General features: G+C 34.8%; 1 protein-coding gene across 2 annotated transcripts; it reads right to left on the bottom strand.

Annotated features, from left to right (window-relative positions):
- Nucleotides 1-4,514: 4,514 nt before the first annotated feature.
- Nucleotides 4,515-11,977, bottom strand: spas (spastin). 2 transcript variants are annotated; one of them, XM_018512017.1, is made up of 7 exons: nucleotides 10,982-11,977; nucleotides 10,735-10,905; nucleotides 9,762-10,034; nucleotides 8,264-8,619; nucleotides 7,563-7,894; nucleotides 5,847-6,157; nucleotides 4,515-4,969 (listed from the first exon to the last, which is right to left on the bottom strand). In XM_018512017.1, exons 1-7 carry the CDS (start codon nucleotides 11,526-11,528, stop codon nucleotides 4,806-4,808), a joined length of 2,154 nt encoding a protein of 717 aa, XP_018367519.1. In that variant the 5' UTR covers nucleotides 11,529-11,977; the 3' UTR covers nucleotides 4,515-4,805. The 2 variants fall into 2 exon arrangements, with proteins under 2 accessions (XP_018367519.1, XP_018367520.1); XM_018512018.1 differs by lacking the exon at nucleotides 9,762-10,034.
- Between the last annotated feature and the right edge of the window lie 568 nt (nucleotides 11,978-12,545).

Here is a 12,545-nt window from a genome sequence, read left to right as displayed (position 1 = left end):
ATTCGATTGGCTGCGACAAAACGATAACGGACGAAAAGCCAATTTAAGAAAAACCGCGGAGTTGCCTGCGATGTAATCGGTAGGGAAATCGTAAGAGAGGAAACAAAAGATGTTATATAAAGAATAATTTAGGTACGGTAGGGTGTCGAACCCTCGAAGATGCTTAGGATAATGTTATCTTATATAATAAAAACAAATTGTCCTTTTGAATGAAAAAAAAGGAATAAATATTTAAAATACATGATATCGTGCATTATTTCATGACCGTTTGTTTCAACAGTAATTTCTTCCACTTGCGTGAAATCTATCTGCTCATGATCCTTATAATTACTGATGAATAGAATGAGCAAGGTATGGTAATGTATGGTGTATCAATCTATGGTAAATGATACGATTGTGTATGGCGTAAAATTAACACAATACCCAACTACATGTATAATACGGTTTTATTTTTTTTGCAACATACTTGTACAACGACCATCCACGATAGTTTGAAAGACATTCTCGAGGAATTACTTGCAAACGTTTAAACACTTGTGCGACAATTCATGTGAAAAATAACATTCGTATCTTTTAATTAGTCCAAGTTTACGACTTTTTCTGGTAAATTTCACGATTCACATATAACAATATCATTTATTAATAAACGAAAAAGTTTGGACGTTACAAATAACATTACCTCTAAATACATTTCAATCCAGAAAAGATAACTTTTAATGTTACCAACTAAACGAAGGAAAAGAAAAGAAAGGAAATTAAGATTCAAGCATCTTTAAAGATTCCAACTTTGTTTACATAAAAGGAAGCACAAATATGAGGGAAATATATAATTTGTACTGTACATACATTTATTACATATTTCATAGACGCATTCCTCGAATTAACCATACGCTGATGAAATACTGTCAAAATGTTTTACATTTCTGTACAATTCTATTGTGCTATTCTTATATTAGAGATTTAATCGAGTTATTTTGGTAAACATCTATTAAATAGATATGTATAATTATTCTATTGGACGTTGACTACCATGGTATGACGATATATCCTATTGTTCGTGAGTTCGCGAATGTGGATAAATATTAATGCGTTCCGTTTTTGCGTTTATAGTGCTTGTAAGCATCATTTGTCCTTGTTCAATATTTGATAGACAAGGAATTCTTACGGCGTGTGAGCGTGAAAACGAAACGTACCCTATAAAGAAAAAAATATGTCTACGTATATGTAGCAAAAATGACAAAAGAACTTGTGGGAAAGGATATACGTTATATTTTTATGTTTCAGTACATAAGTAATTTTCTTTATCGTTCTCAATGTTCTCACGAACTTACGATCACGGTATGCCGTGTCGCCAACGACACAGAATTCGGATTTCTTTATTCCGAGTCCCCGTGGATTTCTGTGTCGTTGGCGGCGCAACAAGTATAATATACACTACCAAAGGATATTTAGTAAAAATGTATATATTGTATAATCTAACGTTTGATTAATTTACAACATGGCTTACTGAAAATATTCTATAATACTGCTGGACATATGTATATGGATCATACCTTTTTCGTGGAACGGGTTACTTTTTATTAGTAAAAATCATAGGAGTAATTTGACAAGCTTGTCACAAGAGAATACAATAATATTGATTAATGGATTATGAATTATTTTGAAAGTTGTCAATTACTTATGCAATTACTTATAAAACAACTAAATATAACTGATACGTTAAAATCAGAAAGATAATGTTTAAAAGGAAAAAACCTTGTAATCACGCACAAAGTTTTTTTTAACTTGTAACTCGTGTATATTTACCATTATACTAAATGGTATTAAATATAATATTTAGCATAAATATTATATCCGATTATTATTCTTACTCAATTTTTATCATTATACGTTATAAAAGTAGCAAAATAACTTAATCAAGGCTCAGCATGTTCCACAATAGAAGGCCAGGGTCTTTTAATGATCTAGCTTTATATGCGAACAGTTTGTTGTTGCAAAATTATCATAAATTTCAAACTAATATACCTAACATAATTCATATTTTGCAATATATACGATACACAATATGATATATATAATATTATAATCTACATAGGCAGTGCATAAAGTTAATATAAAAAACTAATATCACAAAGTAATTTGGAGATAAAATTTGAGTCAGCACCACTCACAGCGATACTGAAGCTCTGTTCATGCTTCATGTTAATTAGAATAAAATCGAACTCATCGCGCGGCATCATAGATACATTTCTCTCATCTAGAAAAACGGATAAAATCACAATTTCTAGAAAGACCCAGAATTATGATTCAAGAGAATATTTGTATATCGCGCGTTCTTGTGCATTAAGTACATATTAAAGTGCCGCGAAAATATCAAGTTTATCGTCGCAGTAACATCACAGCTCTTGAATGCTGTTTAGCATCACACGATTTTTATAATTACAAACAACAATGCGAATCTCGAAGTGCCATATTTATGCGTCGCGTCGCAGAATAAGCTGTCGGAATTATACATATTCTGTTATATTTTTATTTTATCTATTATGGAATATCTATTTAACAAATGCATCGTATTCTATGCCTACATAGAGAGAGAGAGAGAGATCTGTATTAAACTATTAATTTCGGCTGCAAATAACATTTTCTATTCTTCCACTGTATCAAAGAAGCAGTTTGCATAAAACTCATTGGAAAATAATTTGCTATTTTTAATATTATTACTTTGCACGATAAGTCTTACACTACAAAATTAAAGGGACATTAGATCCTATTTTTATATCACGAATGATCGCTCTTGATCTGGAATGATCAATAAATTTGTGTCACATTGCAGAGTATTCTAAGATATATTCCGTGTTGAATATATAATTTGTTTAATTATACATGCATAATTATTTTACTTTTGAGCATCGGAAGCAATGGATAAATGTCACAAAAATACCATACTTTTTGTGTGTATGCGCGCGCGCGCGTGCGTCTGTACGTATATACATGTATATGTATGTACATATCACAGTCAAAATATTTACTTTAATATATACATACACTTACTAATCAATGTATACATTTATTGAGTTAACACTTTGACCGTGACATGTGCATACACATATTAGTAAATTTCATTTTTTTGTGAATACGATAGCAATGTTCATCGAGCTTATATATAATTCCTTATAGATAAATGCTTAGGATTTCATATAGCATATATTGGATTCTCAGTTCGTTGTCTTATAGAATTTTATATTAAAACAGAATTTTACATTCTCCTTTCCCAGATCATATTTCTTTACCTTTACATGTGATTCTGTGCATCATGATAGCCGCGTGATTTTTAAAGCTTGCGTTAAATTATGTGCGATTCGTGATAATTCGCGTCTCTTGATTTCATAAAAAAAAAAATATTTCTCCGTTGGCGAATTGTTATACGAATGGTAAACGACAAATGTGAATTCGACGAATATATCACTATTCGCAAATCTCATAACAAATTGCGAATTTCGAACTGCCTCGAATCACGAATCGTACGTAGTCTGGCGCAAGTTTAACACGCATTAGTATATTAATAAATATCAAACATATATCTTCGAAATAGTATATCAAACGTAACAAGTTTAACATTCGCTTGAAGATCAACTTTACTTGAAGATACACCTTTTAGTGCATTTTATACAAAATCAACGCGTGTAAAGTGAAATTTAATATTTCTGCTCGATTTTACAGAGATACTTGTTTGCATATTTGTATGTGTATATTCTACCATATCGTACGAATATAGTAATTACGCAATTACATATAATATCCTGTTCTTATACGTATTGCATATATTGATAGACCTTATTTTTTATTATCTGATAGGACGTGCACTGTTCCATTTGCAAATATAGTCTTTCTACTATTGCAATAATGAATCGAATTATAATATGCCATTGTGTCCAACTTGCTCGAGTCAATTTTATAAATAATAATATTGAAAGTATTTACAAGTTTAAAAAGATATATTCCCTCTAATTGTAGATTCTGTGCTTAATCATGTATTCTTTTAAATGCATATTTTCCTTTTAATTGCAAGTATTACATGTTAGTTGCGATAGTCAGCATCCTAATGTAAATGCAAATTATTGTAAAACAAATAGCATTTCATCATAGATTTCAAATATCAACTATTACAAAGGAACTATGTAAATCATACAGACAATGAACATATACATATATAAATAAACATAAACAATAAATACTGTTTCTTTAATATTAAACTTAAAAGATAACATTAAAACTACGTATTGAACCATAAATTGTAATGTTTGATCACTGGATATAACATGTAGAACACATGGAGTATTATACTTCATAAAATCAATGCGATATTTTTTTAAGATATACTTGATATTAAATCATTCCCTGAACATATAAGTTTTATTTATCGTAAAAGATCGCTCTACTGTCATTGTTAAATTATAATAAAGATTAGACAGTTAGTAAAGTTGTAAGTGAAATATGACTTGTGTGTGTGAGTAAAGTAACAATGATCTTAAATTTTTCATCACCAAGACAAAAGCACGTTATGAGATTTAAAGGACAAATTCTTGTTTAACTTTTCACTACCGTCTTTTTTTATAAACATCAATATTGTTCTAAGATAGAATAAAAATATGAGAATTGTACTATTGTGTCGACATTCGGTATTATATGGTTTTTTTTACATGGTTTCGATAGTTTGAAATATTTATCTAATCACGCTTTGCAGTTTAAATTCGATTGAGACGTAAATTTTTCTGTGGCCTCTTGCTTGAGTGGCTTATTTCAAATCAAAGACTTACATCTCCATACTCAAAATTCCATTTCTCATAGGCAGCTAGACTTGCCGGTGAAACGGATCTACGAATTCTCTTTAGAGAATCACGGAAATCTTGCATTGTGATATTACGAACGGAATTAAGATCCAATTCTTTCACCTGATCTGGATTCAATTCTGAGAATAATATAATAACATACAGTGAGTACAAAAAGTACAAAGAAAATATTTTTTTAAAAAAACTTTATTTTTAAAAATTAAATATTATCCAGCGAGAATGAGTCATCGAAATGATGTCGAATCGATATCGATACGATGATTTCAACACCAATTTGACGTCCATTCGACATTTAATTCATGATTATTTCTTGGGTAATTAACAATTGATTCATGAAGTATAAAATAGACTGTATGTTTCTTAAAATTATATATACAAAAAAGATTTGTATGAATTATAGAAAATATATCATCTGAAAAATAAGCGAAAATTGAAAATTTCATTGTTTGCTTAAAAAGTATTCGTACAATCGAGAAATTTAGTTTATAATATCAGAAATACATGCGAACCTCATTTGTATATGTTAGAACAGAATGTATTCATTGTGTATAAAATTACTAATTAATGTTTATTTTCTACAGATAAGACTTTTTTATAAAAAATTTCCTTGTACGAATATTTTTTGCTCTCACTGTATATTGTAGTGAAATTGCACAAGTGTGTGTGTGTGTGTGTATGTGCGTGTGCGTGTGTGTGTGTGTGTGTGTGACAGATCTTTTCTATACTTTCAAGACATAACATAAATTTGATAGAATCTTCTTCATATTTTTGTTAGACTTGACACAGTTGAATAAATTAAATAGAATTGATACTTGTGTGGTATATAAATATAAAATTAATTTTTAATATTAGCGACAGTATGTGTGTATATATTCATTAAAATGATAGGATACATTTGTAGGATTGTAATTGTACTATATAAAATGAGTGGCCAAATTGCATATCTTCACTCATAATATAAAATTGAAAATAAATACAAGAAATTTTTAGTATTACCTCTAATAGGCCCGAGTGCTGCATCTTTAGCTAATCCAGTCAAATCGCTTCCCGAGTATCCTTCGGTTAAAACTGCCATCTCATTTAACTCTTCGAGCGTCAATGGATCATTGTGTTTGGCCAAGAGTCTTCGGAGTAACACAATCCTCGTCTGCGATTCAGGTAACGTAACATACACGCGTTTTGTGAATCGCCTTAATGCAGCCTCATCTAATTCCTGCGGTCTATTTGTAGCAGCCATAACGAGTACTCTTTCTTCTGGATTGCATGGCAAACCGTCAAATTCGACTAAGAATTCTGTTTTTAGCCTCCTGAAATACATGTTTCTCTCGTCAACACTATGTCCATGCTATCTACATATGCACGCATACACACACGCAAGCACACACACACACACACACGCGCGCAATAATAAGTTAATTAGACTGCTGTATTTGGGAAAAATATTACCAAAATTTGCACTTCCCATCTATCCGGAACTATGACTTTTCTAATTCTATCACTAAGAAAGATATCAGCCTCGAATAATTGGGAGGTTCCAAATTTGAATCTTGACTGAGATATTTTACAATATTTAAAGATGCTAGTAGCATCATTATCAAATGATCAATTTAATTGTGATATTATTTTAGCTTTAGTTTATACGATTTCGTTTTAAGTCTGACGGTAAGCTTGGCGTGCAGTTTATATAGGATGTCCTACTTTAATCGATCACCTTAAATATCTCTTGAACAGTGCATTTTAGTGAAAAATGTTTCAGACAGAAGTTTTGGGACTTCGAGGGGGACATAAGATGGTACTATGGTTTGACCTTTACGTTGTCAAGGTGAGAGCAAGGTCACTTTGAATTTTTTAAATGAAACTCCCCATTTTTCATTACATATTCTTGTAGCACACCTCGAGAATTTTCCAAAACACTATAATTAAGTTCATTTTTATTAACTACTTTTCGAGTTATAAGGCTTGCAAGTTACAGCACCGTCGGCATTATGGCATTACGCAAGGTGTCCGACTGTCGGCTAAAATCTCTTGAATGTTGTTCAGGATCATAACCTGGATAACATTTGTCAAGATCAAGATCACTGGAGATTGTTCCTTTTATTTTCATTTTTGCGCTAAAATTTCATTTCTACATAAATATGAAAATAAAAGATACAACTTCCTGGCCTTGACAAATGTTATTCAGGTCGTGATCCCGAATAATATTCAGGTTTTAGCCGTCGGTCAGACATCTTGGGTAATGCTAATGCCGACTGTACTGTAACTTTCAAGCCTTATAACTCGTAAAGTACTTAATAAAAATGAACTTAATTATAGTGTTTTGAAAAGCTCTCAAGGTAAGCTACAAGAATATGTAATGGAAAATGGGAGGTTCCATTTAAAAAATTCAAAGTGACCTTGTCCTGACCTTGATGACGCCACCCAAGGTCAAACTCATGGCACCATCTTATGTTCCTCTCAAAGTCCCAAAACTTTTGTCTGAAACATTTTTCTTTAAAATGCACTATTCAAGAAATATTTGAGATGATCGATTAAAATGGGACACTCTGTAATTTAAAAAAGTATGAGAATTTATGTACAAAATCAGACGTCAAAATTTTGCTCCGACTGTTTGATACTTTCCTTATTTATTTGATGTGTGTGTGTGTGTATGTGTGTGTGTGCGCGCGCGCGTGCGTGTGTGATTATTTAGGGAGAATACACAAATAGGCATACCTAGAAGCTTCATGCTCGTTATCTTTACGCTCGCTCAATAATGAATCCACTTCGTCGATGAAAATAACAGAGGGCTGAAACTCCCGAGCAATGGCAAACAAAGCTCTCACTAATTTTTCACCTTCTCCAACATACTTTGACGTGAGACTAGCTGCAGAGATCGAAAAAAATGTTGCGTTGCATTGAGTCGCAACCGCGCGCGCCAACAATGTCTTTCCGTTTCCCGGTGGCCCAAACAATAATAATCCTCTCGCGGGTGTTCGCAGACCGGTAAATAGCTCAGGTCTTAGCGATGGTAGGATTACCATCTCTTGTAAAGCCTGTTTTGCGGTCTGAAAGTTAAAGTTGAACGAAAATATTTATCAAGACAAGGGGGAATTGCAAAATGGAGCTAAGTAACATGTGTAGCTGGAAGTAGAGATAAACAAATAGCACAGAAATAACTCAATTAGAGATGTTTGTATAGAGCGAAAAATAAATTTAAGCAACTAAAATCTTTTGCTAGAAAAAGTACTTATATGTTAAAAAAATCTATGTCAGATCAACGTAAGAACCCCTTCCAAAACCGTAAGGCAAGAAATAAATATTTATCTATCTATCTATTTAGCAAGGCAATTAGGAATCGATGGAGACAATGTTCTCTCGCAATATAATCTGCATCAAGCAACGATAGTGATGACGATAATTCAATCGTGATATACCTCTTGGCCAGCAATGTCTTCCCATTGCACTGGTGCTCCTCCTTCCAAGATCTCATCGAGAATCACTTGTGCGAGTTTTGGATCTACGCCTTTTAAAATAGGTACTTTTCTCGTTGGCGTGCTCCTGTTACTGTTCGAAGTGGTCGGTGTTCCTGGACGTCTTATAGGTGAACCGTTGCCCGGTACAGACAGTTGTCTTTTTACAGAGGGTGGTGTGGAGGACGGTTTGATAGGCATGGTTCTGTGGCAAGGTTGAATAGGCATCGATCTACCCATACTTCGAGGCAATGTCTGGCTCTTACTTAGGGGTGTTCCTATTATTCGTTTACCAGGGATCGAAAGTTTCCTACCAGATGCTGAAACAATGCCTGTACTTAGAAATAATCTTAAAAATGAATTTTTACAATTTAATGCAATTTAATGATGTAAAAGAATCACTACTAGAGTTGTTGATATGATTAAAGGCAGCTCCTGTGTATCAGTCTAATAGATAAGAGGGTCTATCGCAAAGGTAAAAGTAAGAAAAAAATATTTTCACAGCCAGGATTTATTTTCAATATTATTATCTGTATCGTTCGATTTAGTAATAAATAGTAGGAGCGTACTAAAAATGTTTATCGCAACAGCGATATATTACCTCACTAATATAACATAATTAAATTGTTGAAACTAATTAATTTTATATATTAGGATTTATGTACATTTAAATAAAAAATACTTCCTACTATTTGCACCCTCTAATGAAGTTACAATTGCACTACGTGTATCGTGTGGTGTCTCGCTTCAGTCGAAAGCAGAATTATAATTTAAGATGCAATGTAAAATTCAATGGAACAAAATAAGTTACGTTTGCGATATTCATGCGACAGGTGTAATTAAAATTAATTAGCAAATAAGAATCCCTTAATAATTAATTCTGTAATTTTATAATGTATGTATTAAAAAATATATCAATTTTTTAAAACTTTTGTTTCAATTTGAAAGTTTGAAGAAAAATAAAGATACATTGCCTTGTCACACATTATCTTTAGCTATCACTAAATCGCATAAATATTAAATCTATGAAAAAATTATACATTATTTTTAAATGCGATTGTGAATATGCGTGAAATATGTGGGTATAACATGATAGTGTATATGTGTTGTACCTTTGATCGTACGTCTAATCTGTCTTGATGTGTATTTGATAAATAACGTATAAATGTTCTAAATTTACTTATAAGGCGCTTTACGAAAAACTTTATCGTACATAATAAGTGAAATGAAGCAGTATTTAAAAAACTACGTTAAAAAAAACACAAAGAAGCAATTAAGGCAAGCCCACATTCAGCTACTTTATCTCATCCTTGTACATACATGTCAAACGAGAGATGTGTATACAGCTATAATAAAATAAGTATCTCTTCCAAATAAACAACGACTAGATAGCATTACTGTGTTATTTACTTGCATTCGATTTTCTTTCGCACTCAAGCTCAAAATCTCAGGCAAACAATACCTTCAATAGTATGAGCGAAACAGTTTTTTGGTGAACGTGGCCTTAACTTGGGAATCTGGGTACACATAGTCTGTCCAGCGTTAATTGTCGTGTGTATATTGTTTGTGTTCTTATTGTGATTAATGTTGGGTGAAGTTCGAGCGTTTTGAAAAGTGTGCATGTTGCGGCGAGCCCTCAGTTGCTTTCCCGGATGTTCGCCGTCCGTTTTATTTCCAGGTGCGCGATTGTTGATATTATTGTTGATACCCAGCTTTCTCAGCTCACGCACACTCACTACAAAAAGGAAAAAAACATTCTCTGCCATGCTGCAGTAAGGCTATAGACAGCTAAAAAAGAAAATCAGGCTAATCTTTCAGTCGTATTGCGCAAGTATGTAATATGTAACAAAATCCCGATATCGCTAAATGTATCAGAGCAAAAAGCACGCGTTTCGATTGTTATCAAAATGCTACCGCGTGAGATTTAATGAGATTGGGCTTTTAATATTTTTTGCTCTCAGTACTTTGTCCATCAACATAAATTTGCGCCAATTTTTCTTCGATTTACATTTCTTCGAATAGAAATGCAAAAAAATTGCAAAATAACGATTGACTTGTGCTCAAGGTAAATAATGTAGGAAATTATAATTATACGCAGGCATGCGTACATACACACACATACGTACACGCGTGCGCGTGCATGCACGCACGCACGTGCGTATTTTTCAAAAAAATTAAAATAAATTACACACGAGCATGCTAAGTACACATTGAAATTCTTTCTCTTGCCATTGCCAAAGGTTTACCTGTGGACACTGTTGCCGAATAAAGTGGATGTATATATCAATAATAATAATATTACTATGATTATTATTATTATTCGCAAGAAACAAAATTGTCATTGTACCATAGGTAAACAAGCTTGGAATAGCTTTAAATTGGACGCAGCAATGTGCGGCAGAATGGATGTACTACAACAGAACGAGTGTACTAACCAAGGAAATCGAGCCTGTCTTTTGCCATTGCCAGATTCGTACACATCTTGTCGTGAAGTCTTTGCGCATGCTCCCATACTTCGCCGTGTCCACCAGTGCATTCTACGGCTATTCCTTTCTCCAATTCTCCAATTCCCTTTTTGTACAATTCTATCGCCATTTCCTTTTGTCCTGTCCCAATAATTAAGAGCAAGATTATCAAAGTATCAAAAGCTATATATAAAATAACTTGTCCCAATGTATGTACCTTCATTATCCTCATCGATCTTGAGTGCTTTGCTAATAAATTCAAACGCTCTGCGATGATGGTGCTTTTGCTTAGCTAGCAATGGATCCCCGGGTCCTGGCCCGATAGGACGTCTAGGCACTTGCGACATGGCCTCACCTTCCATCCGATTACCATTGATCAAACGCCCATCTGTTGGTTTTTGTCCCACGACAATCTCCAATTGACAAGCTTGTTTGGACGTCTGTCTGCGCTGTATCAGCTGAGACGTGGAGGTGTACAGGTACTTGAACACCACAAATAACTGATATAGCAGAGTGCGTAGCACATTGAACAGCAGTATCAGGGGAAAGGAGACGATGTAGAGATTGCGCTTGTGTACCGAGGGCTGCGAGGAGCCGTCTAGAAAGCGATGATGACCGTGATGATAGTGATGATTGTGACGGTGGCCGACACAGCTGATGGTCGTCGTGGTTTTGTCACCGTTCTCGCTCTTGGTCACACACAGCTTCTTCGGCGACTTTGTGCCGAACTTACGGGTCGGGCGCGCGCCATCGCTACAAGACATCTCCTAAGAAAGATAAGATTCCGTACGTTTGCGGAATTGCGTTGCTCATTTGCGGTCGTCGATGATGGTGATATTCACGAGTGGCCGTGCCGAAATCGACATCCCCGCACGCGGCGGTCGAGGATGTTCTACATCGTCGTTGCTCGAATAATCGCGCCGGCGCGATTATTAGGATTAGGAGTGACAGGCGGCAAGAGACGCCGCTGAGAACCGTGTTGCGCGACTAACGCGACTTAGGAAATATCTCTTGGAAGAAAAGCCGAGATGGGAACGAATCGATTTCACGCGCTTTCCCCTTGCGCTTGCGTTCCTTTCTCGCGAAACAGCGGCAACCAACAAAGGCACGCGACACGAGCCTTCATTCAGCTTGAGCATCGCTTGTTTTGACCCGCTTCCTCAATGCTTCCTTGACGCTCCCTCGACGCTGCTCCCTCCATGTTCCCTCCCGTCCTAGCTGGCAGCACCTGGCCTGGCAGTCCTGGCACTCCTGGCATAAAGACAGGCCGGTAATGCCGGTATTCGTAAGGTTTGTTCGTGTCGCATGTTCCAACATACTCCTACTTCCTCTAACTGTAGCTCCTACTCACTCAAACGCGCTCGTTAAGCCTTGTGTCCACGATGCTAGAAATCGGTCCGAGATCTCGGACAGAGAAAAAATTAACAAATCACATTTGAACAATTTGATCACATGACCATTGCGATTGGTCAATGGCTACGTTCAGCGGACTCAACAGTTGAATGAGCGCTCGCTGCTATTGATGTATTCTTCCAGATCTAAAATGTTGATTGGATGATCTAAAAGAATACACCAATAACAGCGAGCGCTCACTCAACTGTTGAGTCCGCTGAACGCAGCCAATGCTTTCTTCATCCGAGATCTCGGACCGATTTCTAGCAATCGTGGACATCGGGTTTAAGAACTTCAACCTATCAGAAATCATGTATTGTGGAATATACAGTTTCTGATAGGTTGAAATTCTTATTCTCTGTTCCCTGTTCTTTTTATTGTGCGGAGCC

This window comes from Trachymyrmex cornetzi, unplaced genomic scaffold (genome assembly GCF_001594075.2).
Source record: "Trachymyrmex cornetzi isolate Tcor2-1 unplaced genomic scaffold, Tcor1.1 scaffold392, whole genome shotgun sequence".
Lineage (NCBI taxonomy): Eukaryota > Metazoa > Arthropoda > Insecta > Hymenoptera > Formicidae > Trachymyrmex > Trachymyrmex cornetzi.
Note: the sequence above shows the minus strand (reverse complement) of the source record. Positions and strands in the feature narration are given on the sequence as shown.